Source organism: Ictalurus furcatus, chromosome 6, assembly GCF_023375685.1.
Source record: "Ictalurus furcatus strain D&B chromosome 6, Billie_1.0, whole genome shotgun sequence".
Taxonomy (NCBI): domain Eukaryota; kingdom Metazoa; phylum Chordata; class Actinopteri; order Siluriformes; family Ictaluridae; genus Ictalurus; species Ictalurus furcatus.
In genome coordinates this window covers 401,739-426,500 of record NC_071260.1, presented here as the reverse complement: position 1 = coordinate 426,500, position 24,762 = coordinate 401,739, and the positions used below count along the sequence as shown (strand labels likewise).

At 42.8% G+C, this 24,762-nt stretch overlaps 2 protein-coding genes across 2 annotated transcripts in view; both read right to left on the bottom strand.

Moving 5' to 3' along the window:
* The window catches only part of itgav (integrin, alpha V), a 29,155-nt gene extending 15,801 nt beyond the window's left edge, over positions 1 to 13,354 (bottom strand). The window contains exons 1-14 of the mRNA XM_053626099.1: positions 12,839 to 13,354; positions 11,280 to 11,410; positions 6,819 to 6,907; positions 6,597 to 6,711; positions 5,464 to 5,525; positions 4,712 to 4,757; positions 4,470 to 4,592; positions 3,885 to 3,929; positions 3,495 to 3,538; positions 3,313 to 3,369; positions 1,177 to 1,229; positions 778 to 983; positions 415 to 606; positions 228 to 273 (exon numbers count right to left, since the gene is read on the bottom strand). Coding sequence (XP_053482074.1) covers positions 228 to 273; positions 415 to 606; positions 778 to 983; positions 1,177 to 1,229; positions 3,313 to 3,369; positions 3,495 to 3,538; positions 3,885 to 3,929; positions 4,470 to 4,592; positions 4,712 to 4,757; positions 5,464 to 5,525; positions 6,597 to 6,711; positions 6,819 to 6,907; positions 11,280 to 11,410; positions 12,839 to 13,002 — 1,373 coding nt within the window. The 5' untranslated portion in view covers positions 13,003 to 13,354. The remainder of the gene's footprint in view (positions 1 to 227; positions 274 to 414; positions 607 to 777; positions 984 to 1,176; positions 1,230 to 3,312; positions 3,370 to 3,494; positions 3,539 to 3,884; positions 3,930 to 4,469; positions 4,593 to 4,711; positions 4,758 to 5,463; positions 5,526 to 6,596; positions 6,712 to 6,818; positions 6,908 to 11,279; positions 11,411 to 12,838) is intronic.
* A 3,364-nt stretch (positions 13,355 to 16,718) lies between these two features.
* Positions 16,719 to 24,262, bottom strand: zc3h15 (zinc finger CCCH-type containing 15). Its single transcript, XM_053626098.1, has 10 exons — positions 23,997 to 24,262; positions 23,190 to 23,291; positions 23,016 to 23,118; positions 20,391 to 20,543; positions 20,216 to 20,307; positions 19,937 to 20,122; positions 19,370 to 19,516; positions 19,045 to 19,158; positions 18,688 to 18,826; positions 16,719 to 18,447 (listed from the first exon to the last, which is right to left on the bottom strand). Exons 1-10 carry the CDS (start codon positions 24,237 to 24,239, stop codon positions 18,239 to 18,241), a joined length of 1,488 nt encoding a protein of 495 aa, XP_053482073.1. The 5' UTR covers positions 24,240 to 24,262; the 3' UTR covers positions 16,719 to 18,238.
* Positions 24,263 to 24,762: the final 500 nt, after the last annotated feature.

Below are 24,762 nucleotides of genomic sequence, written 5' to 3'. Positions count from 1 at the left end.
AATCAATAATATCATAGATGCAATATGAAAAAAAATTAAAATTCCGCCCACATCATGGACAACATGTAAGGTTTCGCTTGGCGCGTGTGTGTGTGTGTGTGTTCCTTTCAACATAAGCATCAGTTGCTACAGCAAACTAATAAGCCATAAAGCTAAAGGACATGCTGTGGTTAATGAGAAACGCGTGTGTGTGTGTATATGTGTGTGTATTAAACACTCTGAAGTACCTGTAAAGAATGGCTTTGTCAGCTCCAAACACGCCCACCACCAGATCTATGCATGCACACACACACACACACACACAAATAGAATATATTACACACAAATTATTTAATATACATCAGAGAGGGAGATAAGGGAGTAGTGTTTCCCGGTGTGTGTGTGTGTGTGTGTGTGTGTGTGTGTGTGTGGTACCGGGGTAGCCGTTCTGGTCGATGTCCATGGCTCCGTGCATGGCATATCCGAAGCTGGGAGGCAGTGAGGCCGACGCCCACTTTCCTTCCAGGATCTGAGAGGGCTGAGAGTCCGGCCCACCCGCTCGCCCGTTATAGATATACACCAAACCCTGCCGAGAGGAACCTCCGTACGGAGCCGACACCGCCACATCTGTACACGTGTATACACACACACACACACACACACACACACACACACACACACACACATTAATAAATGAAGAATTAATTAGCCATTACAGATAAACCTCTCTCTCACAGAGGTCCAGGTCCCCCAGGTTGGAGATGTGTGTGTGTGTGTGTGTATGTGTGTGTGTGTCACCGTTGAAGCCGTCCCGGTCCAGGTCCCCCAGGTTGGAGACGGAGCTGCCGAAGCGAGAGTAGATCTCAGAGCCGGTGAGTTTGAGAGGAGGCTGGAAGGAGAAGCCGCCGCTCGACAGGTAAACGTACACCTGTCCCACCTCACGCAGCTTCCCATCAGACCCACGCTCCATAAACAGAGGAGCTCCAACCAACAGGTCCATCCTCCTGCACACACACACACACACACACACACACACACACACACACACTTTTATTACTAGTGTTTGGATTATCAGCAAAAAGAGAAAAACAATCACAGAAATGATTCAGTAATAAAAGACACAATTACTGCACTGAGCACACAGAGGAGAGGAAAGAGAGGAAGAAGTAAAAGAAGAAGAAGAAGAAGAAGACTGACCCGTCATTGTTGATGTCTGTTGCAGCGACTGCGTTTCCGAAATACGCTGCCATCTGAAACAACACCTCATTTATCACTGCAGCCTCAACCTCCATTTACATACAGTACACACCATCACTGTTCTGTCTGTCTCTCTACCTGTCTGTCTCTCTACCCGTCTGCCTCCTAAACCTCCATTTACATACAGTACACTCAATCACTGTTCTGTCTGTCTCTCTACCCGTCTGTCTCTCTACCTGTCTGCCTCCTAAACCTCCATTTACATACAGTACACTCAATCACTGTTCTGTCTGTCTCTCTACCTGTCTGTCTCTCTACCTGTCTGCCTCCTAAACCTCCATTTACATACAGTACACACCATCACTGTTCTGTCTGTCTCTCTACCCGTCTGTCTCTCTACCTGTCTGCCTCCTAAACCTCCATTTACATACATTACACTCCATCACTGTTCTGTCTGTCTCTCTACCTGTCTGTCTCTCTACCTGTCTGCCTCCTAAACCTCCATTTACATACAGTACACACCATCATGGTTCTGTCTGTCTCTCTACCTGTCTGTCTCTCTACCCGTCTGCCTCCTAAACCTCCATTTACATACATTACACTCCATCACTGTTCTGTCTGTCTCTCTACCCGTCTGTCTCTCTACCTGTCTGCCTCCTAAACCTCCATTTACATACAGTACACACCATCACTGTTCTGTCTGTCTCTCTACCCGTCTGTCTCTCTACCTGTCTGTCTCTCTACCTGTCTGCCTCCTAAACCTCCATTTACATACATTACACTCCATCACTGTTCTGTCTGTCTCTCTACCTGTCTGTCTCTCTACTCGTCTGCCTCCTAAACCTCCATTTACATACAGTACACACCATCACTGTTCTGTCTGTCTCTCTACCTGTCTGTCTCTCTACCCGTCTGCCTCCTAAACCTCCATTTACATACAGTACACTCCATCACTGTTCTGTCTGTCTCTCTACCCGTCTGTCTCTCTACCTGTCTGCCTCCTAAACCTCCAATTAAATACATTACACTCCATCACTGTTCTGTCTGTCTCTCTACCCGTCTGTCTCTCTACCTGTCTGTCTCTCTACCTGTCTGCCTCCTAAACCTCCAATTAAATACATTACACTCCATCACTGTTCTGTCTGTCTCTCTACCTGTCTGTCTCCCTACCCGTCTGCCTCCTAAACCTCCATTTACATACATTACACTCCATCACTGTTCTGTCTGTCTCTCTACCTGTCTGTCTCCCTACCCGTCTGTCTCCTCAACCTCCATTTACATACATTACACTCCATCACTGTTCTGTGTGTCTCTCTACCCGTCTGTCTCCTCAACCTCCATTTACATACAGTACACACCATCATGGTTCTGTCTGTCTCTCTACCTGTCTGTCTCTCTACCCGTCTGCCTCCTAAACCTCCATTTACATACATTACACTCCATCACTGTTCTGTCTGTCTCTCTACCCGTCTGTCTCTCTACCCGTCTGCCTCCTAAACCTCCATTTACATACATTACACTCCATCACTGTTCTGTCTGTCTCTCTACCCGTCTGTCTCTCTACCTGTCTGTCTCTCTACCTGTCTGCCTCCTAAACCCCCAATTAAATACATTACACTCCATCACTGTTCTGTCTGTCTCTCTACCCGTCTGTCTCCTCAACCTCCATTTACATACAGTACACACCATCACTGTTCTGTCTGTCTCTCTACCTGTCTGTCTCTCTACCCGTCTGTCTCCTCAACCTCCATTTACATACATTACACTCCATCACTGTTCTGTCTGCCTCTCTACCTGTCTGTCTCTCTACCCGTCTGTCTCCTCAACCTCCATTTACATACATTACACTCCATCACTGTACATACTCTACTAACTACCTGTCTGTCTGAACACCTGTCTGCCTCTCAACCTGTCTGCCTCCATGCCTATCTGATTGTCTGTCTGTCTGTCTGTCTGCCTGCCTTACCACCCGTCTGTCCACCTCTGCCTGCCTAACCACCTGTGTGCCTCTCTATCTGTCCGTCTACTTTCTAACCAATCATGTCCAATAACTGGGAAACGCCCACAAACCTGAGAGTTGCTCAAAACCCTGAGATCTGATTGGACGTTTCTGACAGGAACGTAAACGGTTCTCACCTGCAGGCCGGTGAAGTTCACTGCGGAGGCCATGTTCTTCCCATTAAAGATGTTCACCTGCAGAACACGGAATGAACAGAGTGTCAAGCGGAAGTCCATATAAGGTCTTCCTGTACAGATACACACGGACTCGTCACTGAGCCGAGGGAGAATGGGAGATGAATAATAAACGATGTACTCACGTATCCCAGAGCTTTCTCTCCTCTCGGAACGCCGGTGACGTAATCTAGAGAACGCACACGGAGTGGGAGGAAACATAAATATAAACACTGAGCAGCGATTAAGGGGTCCAAGCACCCAGCCATGTGCAATTTACATTTTTAACCGTTTGGTTTACGGTTCCACGATGAACACCGTGTGATGGAAGTTTACACTCAAGCTCTCAAACATTTTAGTTCGGCCTGTAATTATAGCGCTACCTAGTGGTGGAACTTTAGGCTGACTTCCTGTTTTGATTACAAACATCAAAGCACCTAGTTTAGTTTTAACACCTAGTTTCTAGTTTCTGAAGGTAATCTAATTAGTTTGGACTAAAACTGTACATACAGTAGCACAAAAAATGACTTCCTTACCATCCACACCATCGTCGTTAAAATCTCCGACTGCCACAGAGTAACCTACACACACACACACACACAGAGACCAAACTGTATTAAGATGAAGTTTATCCATTCCTCTCATTCATTACTGCCTAATTTTTATTTTGCCTTTCATTCTTCTTTCTTTTTCCTATTTTTTTTTTTTTTAAATCTCATTAATTCATCTTTTTCATTTTCCTTTTTATCCTCTTTCAGTTCTTTCTGACTCTTTTTTACCTTTACTTTTCCAATCTGTTTTTCTCTCCTTTATTATTTTGTTTTGATTTCATTCCTTTGTTTCTTTTAATCCCCCCCCCCCCCCTAAACTCTTTCTTACTTTTTTTTCTATTCATCTCAATTTGTTTGTTATTTAAAACTTCCTGTTTCGGTTCTTTACTTTCTCCTTTTTCATTCTTTTATTTTATTCTCTTCCAATTCTCTTTTCTTTCTTAACATTTCTACTCTTTATTTTTTTCCTTTCTCCTTTAATTTTCTCTTATTTCCATTCTATCTGTTTATCCTTTATTTCTCTCCCTCGTCTCTTCCTGTTGGTGAACATACGGAGCTGTGAGTGTGTACCGAGGTAGCTGTCGTCGTACTGCGCGCTGGCGGATTTGGTGGCCATCTGGTTGCTGTATTTGGTGGTTAATTCTTTAGTGAACCTGCTGAGAACCTCCGAGATATCGTCTGAGATCAGCTGCCCTGAGGAGAGAACTACGCCTTTAACCTCACACTCACACTCGCAGCATGTCTGCCTCATACAGAACAGTAAATCCTCTATGGGTCTGAGAGTAAGACAATAAGACAGTGTTGTGACTTACCCTGCCAGTAAAAACTCCCCGGACCTCCAACCACCACACGCTTATTCTAACAACAGATTAAAAAAAACGCAGAGTGTATTCAGCGACTCACACACACACACACACACACACACACACACACACACACACAGTCGCAAGTTGAACCAAAGTGAGGAAAACAAACATGGAGGACAAAAGTTTGTGAGTCTCGTTACTGCGCGATTATAAGAATATTTACAAAATGGAAAATATTTCATCACCATGGTTACGTCACTCTCTATTTCACCTTCATTACTGATCATAAATCTAATGTAGAGCCTGAGCTAGGGTAGTTAGTTAACCGATATTAACTAGGAGCGGTAAGAGCGTTGTCATGGTAACGGTGTGAGGAGTGTTTAGTTCCGTGACTTTACAGGGAAAGAAAGGATATGTGTGTCTGTGTGTGTGTGTATATGTGTCTGTGTGTGTGTGTGTGTGTGTGTGTTTGTGTGTGTGTGTGTGTTGCCATTTACTTCTCTTTCATTTCTTTTTCCGTTTTCATTCTTATTTCTTTACTCTTTCCATTTTTTCCATTTTATTAACCACAATTAAAACCAGAATTCGTCCACTTTTCTTTCTTTTCATATTTTTTGGTCATGTTCAGTTTTAAACTGTAAACATTGCATCAGTGTGTTTTAATCTTTGAAGGAGTTTAAAACTATCAAATTTATTTCAGAAAAAACAAAAACAAACCTGTACTTCAGTAACTGCTGAAAGAGAATTATAGACTTTACCTTCACGATATCAGCGCTGAAGCCTGCCTGGCAAAAGCCCTGTCCTTCAGGAGTGGCTGAACCTGTCTCACACACACACACAATTACACATTTACACACACACACACACACACACACACACACACAGTATATCAGTTAGTCAGTCAGACAGAGCAGCTGAGTTAACCACAGACACTTCCTGTGAGGGTTAAATTACCTCCTGTACCCTACATAGTGCGAGATGTGGTTACACACAGCGGTGTCTAACACGCCCATCACACCGGATGGATTGGCCGTATTTCATAAAGACAGAACACTACATCCTCTGACGACTCCACTGTAACAGCCACACACTCCTGGAGGAGAGAGACACCTATGTGCAGATGCTGTTTATTGATTAAAGCTCCATGTTCAATATCATCATCCCTTTTCCAAACTCATACTCAAGCTGAAGGATCTGGGACTTAACAGGACTTCCTGACGAGCAGACCCCAGGTGATCAGGACCGGCAGCTACACATCCACCACATTCACACTCAACACTGGTGCTCCACAGGGGTGTGTGCTCAGCCCCCTCTTGTTCTCCTTGGTCATCTATTACTGTTCTGCTAAGCACAGCTCCAACATCATCTTCAACTTTGCTGAAGAGACAGCCATCCTGGGATTCATCTCCAACGTTGACTAGACGTTCTACAGAGAGGAGGTCATGACACTGGTGTGATGACACTATGAATGTCAGCAAGACCAAGGAGATGATTGTGGATTACAGGAAGTCACAGAGAGGGGGTCACACCCCTGTCTACATCAACAGGGTGGAGATGGAGAGAGTTAAGAGCGAGTACGAGTTCCTTGATGTCCACATTTCTGAGGATCTCTCCTGGAGCCTCCACACAGACACAATAACGAGAGCAACCTGGCAACATCTCTACTTATATATATATATATATATGAAACGACTTCCTACGGTCGCAGGTAGTGCACTCGATAGTGTACACATGACACAGGGCGTGATTTAATACACTTCCACACACTACATAGTGCACTATAGGACCCTATTCCCTTTAGAAGTGCACTAGTGCTGAGTGTAGCAGGAGTTCAGTAATACAGGGAGTGGAAAACGCTCTGATTGGAGGTGTGTGTGTTTGTGTGTTTTACCAGAGCGACAGGGAGAATATTCCACCACTGTGGAGCCTTTCTTCAGAAAACACGTCCCGACAGGTTCACGTTCCTTAAAGCCGTACGTACTCCACTGGTACAGCGGTGCACACGCCTACACACACACACACACACACACACACACACACACACACATATATAGTAGCTGATACAGTCACAATAATAAAGTTTTCATGTTTTGAACTGAAGTGCAGGAGTTACCAGGATGTGTTCTCCGTCTGAACGCACTGTAGCTCCAAACCACTGACTCGACTTAAACTCCATCTGCTGCCCGTTCTCCACACGGTTATCTACACACACACACACACACAAACAGAGAGAGAGAGAGATGTTACTATAGAAACGACAACGTATCAGAATGAGCGCATTAATATAAACCTGCGCTACTGTCAGAGCTGCTGTTATAGAAAACTAATCACCACCTCCTGACCAATCACGGTCCAGAACTCAGCAGTGTGGTGTAAATAAACAGTAATCCAGTGCTCAATCAGCATTAAGGTAACATTTCTATATAAGGAATAGTGTGTGTGTGTGTGTGTGTGTGTGTAATGATTAAACCTGAACATGAATCACAGTGTGTGTCTGTATTAGGGATGTCACGAGAACCGATACTTCGGTACCAAGTCGGTACCAACATGCTTAAAACGTGACGGTACCTGTTTTTCTGCGGTTGCGTAAGTAGGTACTGAGGTTGCAATTCCACTACACTACACTACACACCCATTACACCACACTCCCACTACACTACACTACACTCCCATTACACTACACTACACTCCCACTACACACCCATTACACCACACTCCCACTACAATACACTACACTACAGTACACTCCCATTACACTACACTCCCACTACACCACTCTACAGTACACTCCCAACACACTACACACCCATTACACCACACTCCCACTACACTACACTACACTCCCATTACACCACACTACACTCCCATTACACCACACTATAGTGCACTCCCACTACAATACACTACACTACAGTACACTCCCATTACACTACACTCCCACCACACTACACTCCCACCACACTACACTACACTCCCACCACACTACACTACACTCCCACCACACTACACTCCCACTACACTACACTACACTCCCACCACACTACACTCCCACACTACACTCCCACTACACTACACTCCCACCACACTACACTACACTCCCACCACACTACACTCCCACTACACTACACTCCCACCACACTACACTCCCACCACACTACACTACACTCCCACCACCACCACACTACACTCCCACCACACTACACTACACTCCCACCACCACCACACTACACTCCCACCACACTACACTACACTCCCACCACACTACACTCCCACTACACTACACTCCCACCACACTACACTCCCACTACACTACACTACACTCCCACCACACTACACTACACTCCCACCACACTACACTACACTCCCACCACACTACACTCCCACTACACTACACTCCCACCACACTACACTCCCACCACACTACACTACACTCCCACCACACTACACTCCCACCACACTACACTACACTCCCACCACACTACACTACACTCCCACCACCACCACACTACACTCCCACCACACTACACTACACTCCCACCACACTACACTCCCACTACACTACACTACACTCCCACCACACTACACTCCCACACTACACTCCCACTACACTACACTACACTCCCACCACACTACACTACACTCCCACCACACTACACTACACTCCCACCACACTACACTACACTCCCACCACACTACACTCCCACACTACACTCCCACTACAATACACTACACTACAGTACACTCCCATTACACTACACTCCCACCACACTACACTCCCACCACACTACACTACACTCCCACCACACTACACTCCCACTACACTACACTACACTCCCACCACACTACACTCCCACACTACACTCCCACTACACTACACTACACTCCCACCACACTACACTACACTCCCACCACACTACACTCCCACTACACTACACTCCCACCACACTACACTCCCACCACACTACACTACACTCCCACCACCACCACACTACACTCCCACCACACTACACTCCCACTACACTACACTACACTCCCACCACACTACACTACACTCCCACCACACTACACTACACTCCCACTACACTACACTCCCACCACACTACACTCCCACCACACTACACTACACTACACTACACTCCCACCACACTACACTCCCACACTACACTCCCACTACACTACACTACACTCCCACCACACTACACTACACTCCCACCACACTACACTCCCACTACACTACACTCCCACCACACTACACTCCCACCACACTACACTACACTCCCACCACCACCACACTACACTCCCACCACACTACACTCCCACCACACTACACTACACTCCCACCACACTACACTACACTCCCACCACACTACACTCCCACTACACTACACTCCCACCACACTACACTCCCACCACACTACACTACACTCCCACCACCACCACACTACACTCCCACCACACTACACTCCCACTACACTACACTACACTCCCACCACACTACACTACACTCCCACCACACTACACTACACTCCCACCACACTACACTACACTCCCACCACACTACACTCCCACCACACTCCCACCACACTACACTACACTCCCACCACACTACACTCCCACCACACTACACTACACTCCCACCACACTACACTACACTCCCACCACACTACACTACACTCCCACCACCACCACACTACACTCCCACCACACTACACTACACTCCCACCACACTACACTCCCACTACACTACACTACACTCCCACCACACTACACTCCCACACTACACTCCCACTACACTACACTACACTCCCACCACACTACACTACACTCCCACCACACTACACTACACTCCCACCACACTACACTCCCACCACACTACACTACACTCCCACCACACTACACTACACTCCCACCACACTCCCACCACACTACACTACACTCCCACCACACTACACTCCCACCACACTCCCACCACACTACACTACACTCCCACCACACTACACTAAACTCCCACCACACTACACTACACTCCCACCACACTACACTCCCACTACACTCCCACTACACTACACTCCCACCACACTACACTCCCACTACACTCCCACCACACTACACTACACTCCCACTACACTCCCACCACACTACACTACACTCCCACCACACTACACTACACTACACTCCCACCACACTACACTAAACTCCCACTACACTACACTACACTCCCACCACACTACACTACACTACACTACACTACACTACAGTGTGTAGAGAGTTAGATACGGTTTAACACTGACATCACACTCCTCACTGTGGATGACACCGAGGTTTCTTTCACTCGGGATGTGACACAATTCAGGAAATTTTTCTTGACTTGTTATTACAAGAAGTCTGACATAAACACACGAAGGCTTTCCACACATCAGGAACAGGTCTTTACCGGAACACCGACACCAGGGTGCCAATACTTTAATCCTAATGAAAATAAAACATCAAGTGCATGAAAGTACAGCTAAAATCCACTGAGTCAGTGTAGAGGCATGGTGTGAGTGTGCTTAACATTCCTAACAGGCCCGGACCTGACAAATCCTCCCTCTGCTGAAATATCTGCCCTGCAGGCACTCTGCACAAACACACACACACACACACACACACACACACACAATTGAGGCACAAAGCTCATCCATCACACCATTACAACCTGAACACAACCATGACTCTGCCTTTAGGGCATTCTGAATCCTAACACAGAACTCACTCTGAGATTAAATAAATAAAAACAGCACTCGATGTCGCCTTTACAGCCTTCCGAATTCTACTGAGATAATCAGATGCAGCTTGGGGTCTTGCTTTGATTCATGAGAATAAATAATCCTGACTTTAAGGCACTCTATATCTTCACTAAAAAGAGATAATAATGCCTTCTGATACACAATTATGGCAATTTGAGTGTAAGAAATTAAAACACTGCCTTTAAGGCATTGTGAATAACAACACACATCCACAAATGTATAATTAAATACAAATCTCAAATGCAGCCTTCAGGGCATTCTTAAATATCAATGGAGCTTGGAAAAAGAATCACCACTGCCTTTAAGGCATTCTGATTGATCACACAGACCAGTGCGGCCTTTAAGAGATTAGGTATTATCAAGGGGAAACGCCCGCCTTTGGGGCATTTTCCATTATTTTAAATAATTCCAACAGCATTGCTAATTACAAGGAACAATTCTGCCTTTAAGGCATTTCTAATTTTAACACAAAAATCAACTCTGCGTTTAAAAAAGGCACTCAGGGTTCACACTGGACACAAACTGTGTCTTTAAGGCATTTAAAAACATCATGGGGGGGCAAGCATGGCCTGTAAAGCACTTTAAAATGTACTGTTGGGAAAACGTTGCCTTTGCGGCATTATAGATTATCACTGATATAAAAACAAAAAGTTGCCTTTAGGACATTGTAGTTATATCAAAAGGAAAATTTTAATCATCAAACAAAGTCTTTAGTGCATTCTGTATTATAGCAGAAAGCCCCACGCTGCTGCCTTTAGGGCACTTTTCTGTAAGTGTACTGAGCTCACCGGAGTTGTCGAACTCTATCTGCATACACGTCCCACCTGACTGCCATGGACAGCTGTACACGGCGCCTCGCTCCCTCACCGAGGAAGAAGAGGAGGTGTTGGCTTTAGGAGCGCCCACCAGGATGTTCTGCCTGAGGGAGAGACCAGCACAGAGATGCTGAGGCCTTTAGGGCATTCACACAGCCACAGAATACAATGTGTTTATATACAACAATAATTATTTATACAGTTTGTGAATCAAATCAGAAGGTGTTTAACAGGCTTTTAAGATGATATTATAACAGCGATCACACCGAACTCAGCTGCTTCTTCAATTTTATAACAAAAATATTCTGACATAAAAAAAGTTACAAAAACTCATCTTAAAATATATGTGTAACAGTCCTGTACGGCATGTAGCATCACTGAAAATTATAGCAGAACCTGTGTCCTTTGCGTGTGGGATGGAATAACGTTTACATCAAGAGCATTTACTTTTAGGTTAAAACAAAACATGAATAATATCAGGTTTATTTACTTTATATTCGGTCCGTACAGGATTTTTTAGTGATTGTTGCGGCCCAAAATGCTCGATTTTGATTTGCTTTTTTTTCTAAACGTGTGGAACATTTATTCCCCTGCGGAAAATCTGCGCTAATTTTGAATAAATTGTGACATACTGCTTGATTTTGCGTTAATTTCTGCGATCACAACATGGTGAAATCCTGGAGGGACTGATAATATAACACTAAATACTTCAGCAATATTGCAGAACTAATTAACAGTATTACTTAATAAATTGAAGAAAAAAAAAAGATATACAAACAAATAAACAAATCCATTATAATATACAGTGCTTTCTAATACTTAATGCCACTAAAAAAATCAGAGGGAGGAAAATTGTAAAGATTATATCAAAAGTAAAATAAACACATGTATTATTTAATATTAGTGTGTATTATTAAGTATATTATATATTATATATAATATATATTATATGTATATTAAAGATCACGAGTGACGATTATGTCTGCTCTATATTTATAAACTCAATAGACCCAAGCAACCCAATAAACACTCCTGTACATGTTTACATACAAAGAATTCATGTTTTTATAGAATAATACAGACGTTATAACAGTTTATCTTTTAAATATAAACTACGAGATGATAAGTTGAATGAATGACACGCTATCTGGTAATAATAGTGTTGTTGTTGTTGTTGAATATTGTGATTATATGTTAACACTGATTATCCACATACACCTAGATCAGACTAGATCAGACAGGGGTAGTGTTTATAACCGGACCTAAACTACAGACTGGATTATTATAAAAAAGTGTTTATAAATGTTAAAGATGGTTTAAATATTTCCATATTTTGGAGGTTTTAGACACTTTGAGACATGTGTGTGTGTGTGTGTGTGTGTGTGTGTGAATATTAATGGAAGGATTTAGAACAACAGACAGATTTATGTTTCTGATTGAATGCAGTTAAGTCACATGAGCTGCTTTATTAAAATAAACATACTTTAAACTTTATAAAGTGTGTAATTAATATGAATGAATGTGATACTCACAGTTTATCAGTGGGACTGAAGAAATCCACAGAGAAGCCGAAGTAGCTGCCCTGAGGTCCGGAGAAAACCGAGGGCTTCTCGGTATCCAGGTTAAAGGGAGTCACAGGAAAAACGGAGAAAAGTGACAAAGTGAAATAAAGATAATAAATCAGCTGTTTCCCCATCGCAGCTGCCTGTCTATCTGTCTGTCTGTCTGTCTGTCTGTCTGCCCGCCTGTCTCTCTCTCTCTCTCTCTCTCTCTCTGTGTGTGTGCTGTATAATGTAGAGAAAGTGTTTTGCTCTAACTCAGTTTAGTTAACACACGCATCCATGTTCTTCTTCATTCTTCACAAATCCAGCTCGTGTTAAACTCTTATCGCATTATTTAACTCCTCCTTTAGTGAAATAAACCCGTTATAAACCTTCTCCTGGCCTAATTAAAGCTTTATAACGCGCTGAAGTGAAGTTGTCGCAGCCGGACGGCGCTCTCAGACACACACACACACACACACACACACACACACCGAGACGCTGTTGATGTCTGAGCAGATGGAAAAGACGTCCAGACCGGAAGTGACGCAATGACGCAGAGCATGACGTAGAACCAGGAAGTAAATTAGCGGGTGGAGCGGTTGATCTACTGATGATATATTACAGATTTACTATTACAATTAATACAAACATGAATTCAGAAATGAAGTAAATACTCTAAATAACTTGTTTTTGGTTTATTATAATGTTATTGACGAGATTTACACAACAGGAGTAAATACAAATAAACACCACATACACGACAGAATACAGTATATGAGGGAATTTAAAAAAAGTTTGTATATATATATATATATATATATATATATATATATATATATATATATAGTACCATTAAGTACCATTACAAACCATCAGCTAACCATTAAAACTCTTTCCGTTATCATTATTGGTCCTAACACGCCACCAAGAGAAGGCAACACATTACCAGTAGAGACCCACAGGGGCCATTACAGTTTCCATTAAAACCATTACAAATTCTATGAGGGTTTCTATTGTGTTTTTTTCAGCAGGGTACTTTAAAATAAATATGGAGATTTTGTGTTCATTTCAAATCCTGTGATTTATTTGAGTTGTGTATTAAACAATGGTCCATGTTTTAGTGGGTTATAATAAGGACCAGTAATTGGATAATTGGCTAAACCTACCCTGAACAATTTGCGTATTAATCTGTATCATTTTTCTGATCCTCAAGGACATCCTAAATTTATTATTTTTATAATAAAATGTCATTTTTTTTAGTTGAAACATCTTTTATCGTGTGAGTCTTTTGACTTTGGTCACTGGTTTCTTACACACCCACGTTGCTGTTTGACTTTCTGTCAATAGTGCAGTGGGATTTAATCTCTACCTGGATTTTTCATTAACATGACATTGACCCTTGCTGCATAATTGTTTAAATATAAATATATTTCATGTGTCGAGTGTTTCTTTAAAGAGAACTCTTATATTTGCAAATTTATAAAGGGTTATTGTTGTAGGATAATCTCATATTTAATTGTATCCTAAATTAAGCCAACTAAAAGAGTTTAGTACTTGAAGACCATGTAGGTGAAGACTTACATTTCATTCATGAAGTTTGCTAACTTGCTGGTCTAATCTAAGCAACTACTCAGACGCTTGAGGTGGCCCCGTGAACTCCCGTGAAAAAATATTACTGTATTATACTGTTACTGTAAAGTCTGTAATCCTGTGCAATGCAGCAACATTCAAGTGAAGAGTGTGTAATATTAGTGAAGGGTGTGTGATGGACAGGAAGTGATAAAAGATCAGTATCTACACTAGAGCGAGAGAGCGAGATGAGTGTTTCCGGGGTCAGTGTGTGAGGGAGTTAACGACTGTGGCTGAGCCATTGAGCCGAGTGTTGATCCTCCTCTGGCACAGACATCATGACTAATGCAGCTGTGAGATCAGACTGTGGGCTTATTTGGACAATGTGTGTGTGTGAGTCAGGATTTAGGAGTGGTACAGATGCTGTGCTGAGACCGGCACACAAACACACACTTTATCCACCTTATGCCCGCCTCCTCTACCTCTCTGTACCCTCAAATCACTGCAGTTCATCCCACACCACATATTATAGTGCACTATCTAGTGTACTTATATAAATAAGAAACAGCAGGGAACCGAATGTCAAATGCACTATACAGCTATACAGAGTTTAGGGAGATGTCATTTCATACCCTCATACACTAGTAGCCTAAGTAGTGCACTTATATAAGAAGTAGTAAAGCTCTATATTTCTCTCTCTCACTGTGTGTGTGTGTGTGTGTGTGTTTGAACCATGTGAGGTGGCACGTGGTTCCTTAATCACTGTTTTCCTGATGAGGGGAAAATCCACAGCTTAGCACACTGCCATTTTGGGAAAAACATGGCTTGACTCAGGAATGACACATTTTCCGGGGGGGGGGGGGGGGGGGGGGGGGTCTCTCAGTCAGTAAGATGGCTCAGCTGAAGCTTTTTACACACACTGTAAACTGCATCAAGTAGAACATTTCCTACAGGAGATAATGTAATCTTTACCACTATATCGGTTCACACGGGATATGCGTATTACACGGTGCTATTTCTACTGCTCATTTTACAGAAGGTCCACAAAAAATCCCAACATGAAGATGTCACACAGGGAGGTGTCTTTCATTTCTGTCATTTATAGCAACACAGACGTTCAACACAGTCAGATAGAGTACGTTACTGTCTACATACTGTAATATGGCCATTCTTTTTATCATTCTCAGTGAAATCTTTCTTCATGAAGTCTTCTCCAAGAACTTCATGGAGAACGAGAAGCAAAGTGTCACATGTCTGATCAAAGTATTTTTCTGTACCATGGTCCGGGATTAGGACATCTACCGGGGACCAAATAATCCCATCTGAATATAGAGCTTCTCACTGGAATCCATCACACACACACACACACACACACACACACACACACACACTAAACCCACTGATTTTTTAAATTAAGGTCCAAATGATACAATATGCAACAAATAATATACAAAATGAAGGAACCTAAATATGTTAGATGCATTTTTTGTGTTCTGTGCAAATAAATATCCACATCAGCACTGTTAATGAGCAGCTTACAGGTAAATAAAACCTCTTTTTCTCTAAATGTGATGACTTCCGGTCACTGATGATATCCAGCAGTATTCTGCTACCCGCTTTGCTTTACTTTTGGTGGAACCAAGTATTCACTGACCCCTAGTGGTAAGTCTGTGCACATGCCCCACACTTCCATATACGAACACTTTAAGTGTTTCGAGGCGTGTCCCAGGCAGGTGATTATATCTGTAATTATCTGCTGATATTTCAGAAGATTAATCAGACATTCCTTCTCCAAAACTTCCAACACAAACACACTTTTTAGAGACCTCATCAACAGTTATCAGCTTTGTATAAAAGTCTCCTGATTACACTCATGGAACATCTGCGGCTTCACAACGTGTTAGAACATATTGTGACACAACTGGGAAAAATACATTTTTACTCTTTATGCAGCAAATCACTAATCCTGTCATGTCTCACAATGTACATCTGACATTCAGATTAAATATAGACAATACAGACACATTTCCGCAGTCTGAAGCGATCTCATTATATCAGATCATTATCTCATCTTATTTAAATTGCATATTGATAATATTTGCACCTCGCCACACTACCGCGTCAAATGTACATTCACATCAGCACATCAGGGTTTTATCAAGAACCTCCCAGAGAGATCAGCTATCATTGGATCACCGTCTGATTTCAGAGAACTTGATCAGGGCCATGTCTCCTTACTGGTGTTACTTGACCTTAGTGCAGCATAAGAACTTTATCCCATCTGTGAAACATGGTGGTAGTGTCGGGGTTTGGGCCTGTGTTGCTGCATCTGGGCAGGACGACTTACCGTCACTGATGGAATAATGAATTCTTTATAAGGACACCTAGTGAGTACAGTGGCTCATGAGGAATCCATTCTACTATAATTAAATTTAAAGAATACATAGACATTGGCCACTTTATTAGGAATGCAAGACTAATACAAACTAAAAAAATACTGGGTTTTGGTTCTACCACATAGCAAAGGTGTTCTATTAGATTCAGATCCAGTGACTGGGGTCATTATAATAAGTGTGCATTATTATGCTGGAGTCGGGCTTCTTACCACACCCACCCTCTCTCTCTCTCACACACACACCCCTAATGCTAATAAACACACACAAGCCTTTAGATCAGTCTGCGATATGCTTTATTTACACTTTCACCTTGGCCAGGAGGATAAAACACACACACACACACACACACACACACACACCCCTGTACACCCTTCAGATCACACACTCAGCAGGTGAAACCTTTATTTTGTCAGAATTCAAACAGCCAAATAAAGCACCAGGGGGCGGAGCTTAGGTTACACTTAATCATGTGACAACATGCATCTCAGCATTAGCTAACTTTTATACAATGTAATACCACACTTAACGTTAGCTAGGATGCTGCAATACTTTGCATACCACTCCTGCTAGATACCATGCTAACATTGGCACAGTGCCACATTTAGCTTGCTAGCTAACATGCCCCCCCTTCAAATGACAATACAGTAGTTCAGCTAAAGCTGGTGAATTCGTTTGCAAACTGGGCTAGCTACATAAGCAGATAGCTAACAATTTCATTATGCTAACAAGTTAACCAGCTGATGAAAGCAAAGGGCTGCATGTATGTCAAGCTAACCCCTTAACTGGCTAATGTTAGGACAATGCTGTATTCATGTGCCTTACCAGCTACACAATATCAGGTAGCCTACTGCTAAATGTTACTGGTTAACTGGCTAACATTAGCACTTTGCTTGCTAGCATAGCTGCTAAATCATAACAGTTGAAGTTAAAACAGTATTCAGCAAGTCAAATACGTGAAACGTGGCAATGTCACATGATCAGGTGGGTTGATGTGGTTGGCTGAGTAGACTTAACCGAGGCTCCGCCCCCGCTGAATTCCACTTAGAAGTAGGCTGCCTATGTAGGCATTGAGGTCCCGTTTGAAAAGTAGTACAATTCTGTTCACTGTTTGGACAAAAACAGCTGACAGAGGCCAGCTCTCGGGACCGAGGACACGTGTTTTAGTAACGTATCCTAAAATGTTGCGCTAAAACACGTTTGCTTTTATTACGATGGGGAAAAAAACATCCGATTTAAAATTCATTACGCCTGAACGAAAGCAGTTTGGACCAAAGTGTCACATGACCCTGATCATCATCATCTTTATTCTCATATGTCCACTGAGCTGTTTCCTCTACGGCTGATCTGATTGGTGGAGAGAAAAAAAAAAGGAAGGAAAAAAAAAAGAAAGAAAAAAAAAATTGTTCATATTGAGTTTCGAGTGTTACTCGTCCAGGTCTAGAGTGTTAAGCTCCTCCTCCAGTTCGTCCAGATCCTCCCCTGTGAACAGATTCTCATCAACCGGTACTGCCTCCGATTTCGCCTCCTCATCCCCAGCCCCACCTCCATCACTGTCAGTGCTGGCTCCGCCCTCCTCAAGCGTGTGGTCCTCACCGTTCTCGATCCCGCCCGAAGCCTCACTCAGTTTGTGGTCTACACACACACACACACACACACACACACACACACACACACAGTGTTAATAAACAGTATTGGGTATGCTCTTAATACCATGTCAGAATGTATCCATGACAACCGCCATCAATTATAATAAAACCATTGCAAATTAAAAAAACGACAACAAAGGAGCAAGGTGGCAGCCACTGAGATGTTACCATGGCAACATCTGCGTCTCGGAAAGTTTACGCGTTACGTTTCTACGTTACGTCTCACCATCTGTCTCGCTGCTCGGCTGGACTCGGGAGAACCTGTCCGCTGCCGCCACCGTTATCCCCGCGCTGTCCACCTCTTTAAGGACGAACCGGGCGACGTCGATGTCCTGGCACTGCTCCTCCTCCTCCTCATCCTCCACCTCCACACACACACACACACACACACAGAGAGCAGGACATCAGATACCATCACGATACATCACTGAAACGATGACCCCTGTCCCCTACACGTAAAACTACACTATAAATAAATGATTAAATACACACTGTAATGTATTGTTATTGTTGAGTATTTTTATGTGAGATATATTTATATATAAAATGGCGTTTAAACGTAAAGACTGGCATGGTGCGTCACCATCGGTGTGAAATCATCATCATCATCTACGGTGGCGTATTTGGTATCGTCTGCTTCCTCGTCGTCATCGTCGACCAGCTCAGGCCGGAACTCGAACACCTCTCGGCCGCTCACCTGTAACAGGTAACATCGAGAACAAGACGTTACAGTCCAGATCGTCGTCATCATCACGGCGAGCGGAGAGTGTAGAATTGATTACGAGTTAAACGACACCGCCGCATCAACACTTACAGAGTAATACAGGAGATTTCCTAACACACAGGGTTTTTAACCTGTACTGCCCCCTGCTGCATCAGCCAGGTCACTGCACTACACCCCAACTCACCCCAAGAGCTCTTCCTGCTTTAAAGTCGGCCTTCTTCCTCTCCATGTCCTGCTGAATTTTAGCCATCTTCTCCTGCCTCTTCCTCTTCTTCCAGGCCAGGAACGTCTCCAGAGTGATGCGCGTCACATTCGCCCCCAGAGCTGCTCGCTAACACACACACACAGTTTTCTTAATTATTTATTTAATATACCTAACAAATTTAATTACTACTACACAGGGAAACTTTATTTGTTCGTTTTTCTATATATACACACACACAAAGTTTAAATAATTTCTTCATTTTTATTAATTTAGAAGCTTATTCTTAAAATCTACTCTTAACCTACTTTATAAAATATCATTTTAAATATTTATAATTAGTTTTTATTTAATTAGTTTTAAAAACATGTACATTTTTTGTTAATTAATTAATTTCTTAAGACAAGCTGTTAAATTGTGTAGAATAATCCTGTTAAAATGACTTACTTTTTAACGTGTAGAAACTTTTATAAATGAAAACCATTTTAAACAGCATTAGTGGTGTATTTTTGGGTCGTTAGAGTATTTCAGTGTGTAACGAGTCCTCACCTCGTTCTCGATGAGTTCCTCCAGTGAGATCTTGTCCTCCTCTTTCTCCTCCATCTTCTTGTCTTTCTTCAGGACGAAGCCGACAGGTAGAGCGTGGCGATACATACAGCTGTCTCCTCCCGCCGGACACACCCAGAACCAACCGTACTTATTATTCTCTATAGCCTCCAGGAAGTACTTACACACCTGTATACACACACACGAGAAGCAGAGAAATGAATGAGTGGAAGCGAGGCGGAGGAAGTGGACGAGGGAACGAGAACCCTGAGGAGAACGTACGATCTGAGTCTTGGCCTTCTTCTTCTCAGCCTCTCCGTGCTTCTTGTTGACGACTTCCTCTAGCTTCTTCTCATCCCAGTTCTCCATTGTGTCTGCCGTTCACAGGGGAAACCATTATTACCCCGAACTTCTCACACACACACACACTCTGAGTGGACAGATCATTGACACTTGCCTTTCTCCAGCTCCTCCTCTCGTACGTCCACGTACACACTGCGCTTCTCACACTTCCTGTCCAGACTGAGGTCGTGGGAGAACTTACACTTATCCCCTTTAGTGCACTGGCCTTGTTTAAAGAACGCACACAGAACTGACTTTGGATCCACACCTGAAGAACACCACACACACACACACACACACACACACACACACACACAGGAGAGAGAGAGAGAGAGAGAGAGAGAGAGAGAGAGAGACACAAAGGGAGAGAAAAAATAGTGAGAGAGACAGACAGACAGAGAGAGAGAGAGAGAGAGAGAGAGAGAGAGAGAGAGAGAGAGAGAGAGAGTGAGAGAGATGGTATCAGGGATACACTTTTTCACATAACTTCCCACTGCCCACCTGTCTGTCTGCATGAATATTGTAGATCACAATGCTGCCAAAGTAAACAACAACAACAAAAAAACAAGTAAACAACAACACACTGACTGGTAATTATATCAGTCAGTAGGAGTGTAGGAGTGCACCTCCACTCATTGTCAGACAGTGTTTGATAACTAAAATATCCCCATATTTTAGTTATCAAACACTGTCTGACAATGAGTGGAGGTGCACTCCTACACTCCTACACACACACACACACACACACACACACACACACACACCCCTTATACTCTGAATGCAAGCATTAGTTTAAATTCACTGATATGGTGTCAGGACAGAAAGATTTATTAAAGCATGAACATGTGAATAATTATTAGTGACATGAGGCTACATGTATCTGACAGGACCCGGGCTGAATGGCGATGCATGGAGGAAGATTAGGAGGTAGTTTATAACACTGCAATGTGTTAACAAATAACTGGCTATCGCTAACATAACATGTAGCATAACGTTTGCTGGTTTCACGCCACAATGCAGCTGCCTCAAACATATAATATAGGATTGTGTTTCAGGTGCTTCTCCAAATTCCAGGTGCTTCCTCGCCTTTTTTTAAATGAACGATAGCATCGGTTTCACACCGGCTTCAGAGCATCAATTATATGTTCGTTGTCATCCGCCTCGAATGAGAAGTATTTCCATATTCCATACCACATTTCCTCTCAACCTAGTCAGGGCAAAGCTAATCTTCTGTAGTTTTTTCCCTGTGCTTGTAGTTGCTGTTGTTCTTCTTCACCACTTGTGGACCGACCGAAACACTTGCGTGTATTTGCAGCCCCATCAGGTCCGGAGGAATTGCACCCTCGGTACCTTCATTACCAACAGAACTAACGCTACTGCAGAAAAACAAGTACGGTCACGATTTAAGAATGTTGGTACCGACTTGGTACCGAAGTATCGGTTCTCGTGACACCCCTACATCTAGACGTGTTAAACAACATAAAACAAACCCTTTTGTATCAGACCACTCAATTTTAGGTGAGCAAAAGTATAGGAACAGACTGACAAAGTAAATGAAAGTAAATAACACGTAATATTTGGTTGCATTTCCTTTACTCGCAGTAACTGCATCACTCCTGCGACTCACTGACACCAAACTGCTGGATTCTTCTTCTGTGAAGCTTCTCCAGGTTTCTCCTGCAGCTTCTTTCAGGTGTCTGTTTCGGGGGGTTTCTCTCTTCAGTCTCCTCTTCAGGAGGTGAGATGCTGATCAGTTGGGTGAAGGTCTGGTGATTGACGTGTCCAGTCTAAAACCTTCCACTTTTCCCCCTGATGAAGTCCTGTGTTGAGGTGGAAGTGTGTTTTGGATCGTTGTCTTGCTGCGTGATGAAGTTCCTGCTGATTCATTCGGATGTATTTCTCTGTAAATTGTCAGATAAAACGTTCCTGTAAACTTCTGAATTCAATCTGCTGCTCCATCATGAGTTCATCATCAATAAAGATTAGTGAGAACGTTCCAGAAGCAGCCATGCAAGCCCAAGCCATGACACTACCTCCACCATGTTCCATAGATGAGCTTGTATGTTCTGGATCATGAGCAGATCCTTTCTTTCTTCACACTTTGGTCTTTCCATCACTTTGGTAGAGGTTCATCTTGGTTCCAGAACTTTTGTGGATCATCTCTGTATTTCTTTGTGAATTCCAGTCTCTCTTTCTGATGAGTGGTTTACATCTTGTGGTATGGGTTCTATATTTCTGCTCTCAAAGTCCTCTTTGAACGGTGGATTGTGAGACCTTCACCCTGCCCTGTGGAGGTTGTTGGTGATGTCACAGACTGTTGTTTTTGGTTTTTCTTCACAGCTCTCACAATGTTTCTGTCATCAGCTGCTGCTGTTGTTTTCCTTGGCCGATCCGTTCGGTGTCTGTTGCTCAGTACACTAGCGGTTTCTTTCTTTTTCACAAAATTCCAGATTGTTGTATTGGCTATACCCAATGTCTGTGCACTGCCTCTGATTGATTTTCCCTCTTCTCCCAGTTTCAAAATCTCTCACTTTTCTCCCATAGACATCTCTCTGATCTTCATGGTGGTTTATCCTTTTTAACTGTCACACGTCTAGGTGTCATTATCAGGAAATGAAAGCTGAAATTCTGATCTATCATCTCATTCATCTTTTGATCTTCTCTCTCTCTCTCCAAATGTGCATCTGTTCTGCCGGTCTCTCTGACTCATTCTCTTTACCTGTCTCTCTCTCTGACTCACCTTTGCTGACTTTCTGTGCAGCCACTACAGGTTTGAAGAGTTCATTCAACTCCGAGATCTCCTTCTTCTTGTCTCCTTTCTTGTTGGCTTCAGCAGCAGCAACCTGTGAAATAAAGTTCACCACAAATCACACAACTGCAACACACACACACACACACACACACGTGTACTCACCTGTCGGGCGTTCTGTTGCCCATATTTGACCTGCTGTGTGACGGCTTTGATGAACTTCTGCTGTTTGGCTCCTTTTTTATTCTTCAATCCAAAAGTCTTGTCCTAACACACACACACACCATTATAACTTAGAGTAACTCGCATACTAAAGCAGGTTAGAACGAGATAACTCACAAAGCTAACAGTCGGGTTTAACTTCATTGGACATTTAAAATAATCTGTTTAATAAAACTTTTCATTTTGAAGCACGTGCAGTTTATTAGTGAGACGTGATTGCAGCTCGCGCACGTTAGCTAGCACGTTGCTAGCCGCCAAATTATGTCAGCTAGCCTTGCTAGCAGTTAGCAAATGTTTTTCTCAATAACATGGACGGGTGAAATTAAACATTTATATCGAACCTTAACTAGAAACTTATTTCAGATACATTTTAATTCATAATTCATCACACATCGCTACATGTCATTAGCTAGCTAGCCGGCTACGTTGACGTGTTTGGCGGCTGGCGAGTTAATATGCGGTGTTAACTTTCCCACCCGTTTCTGGATAAATCCCGTCTCCTGAGCTGTGATTGGCTAATAATCCAGTCTTGAGTCACGCGTCGATTTGATCGCGCTTTCCGGACCAATCATAGCGCGTATGACGGAACATTACTAGCCAATCCTGGCGCAGAACACCGCACTTTCTCAAAATACGGGTGGGAGAAGCATACCAAGTTAAAGGAAATGAGCTAGCTAAGCGCCACTAGGCCGAAAGTTCAGCATGGCTGCTCCGTGTGAACCTGACTGATCATTTTTAATCCATACTCACTTCAATAATCTTTTCTTTCTTCTTCTCCTGGGTTTTCTTATTACCCGTAGGTTGAGCTGGTTTCTTCGGCGGCATGTCTGTCGCGGTGTCTCGGTAATAAACCCACCTGAATCCAGGTCCTCTGCTCAGCGGCGCTAACGCGAACTGCCCGGGATTCACAACACAGAGTGCTCGCGACCAATAACGTAGGCCGCGCGCTGCATTGTGGGTAAATGTAGGACTGTGCCGCTTGTGTTGGTACATGTGTGTGGAGAATGAGAGGTGACTCTTGAGAGGAAGATCAGCTACCGTGTCAATTTACTCCAATACAAGTGAAAATATTCATCCAAGAACTATACTCAAGTGAAAGCAGCTACTTTCACCTGTAAAAGTATTAAAAAGTAAATAAAAAAGCTGCTAAAAACTTCATTTAATCTCAATATTTACCATTAGCAACAATTTGACTTGCTATTACTGAAGTTGATATAATAATAATAAGAATAAGAATAAGAATAAGAATAATAATAAATAACTATGTTAAATGACAATATTATTGCTGTTGTTAACAATAATATCAACTTTGTCAATAAACAAAACCTTTTCCTTGTAGATTATTTACTGTATTTTTAAACAGATGAAGTGTGAATATGTAAATAATAAACTCTTGTAAAAGTAAATGAATGAATGAATAAATAAATATATACAATATGGAAAGCAATAAATTCATGAATAAACAAATCAATAAAAATAAATAAATAAATAAATAAATAAGGCTGGTATTTATTGT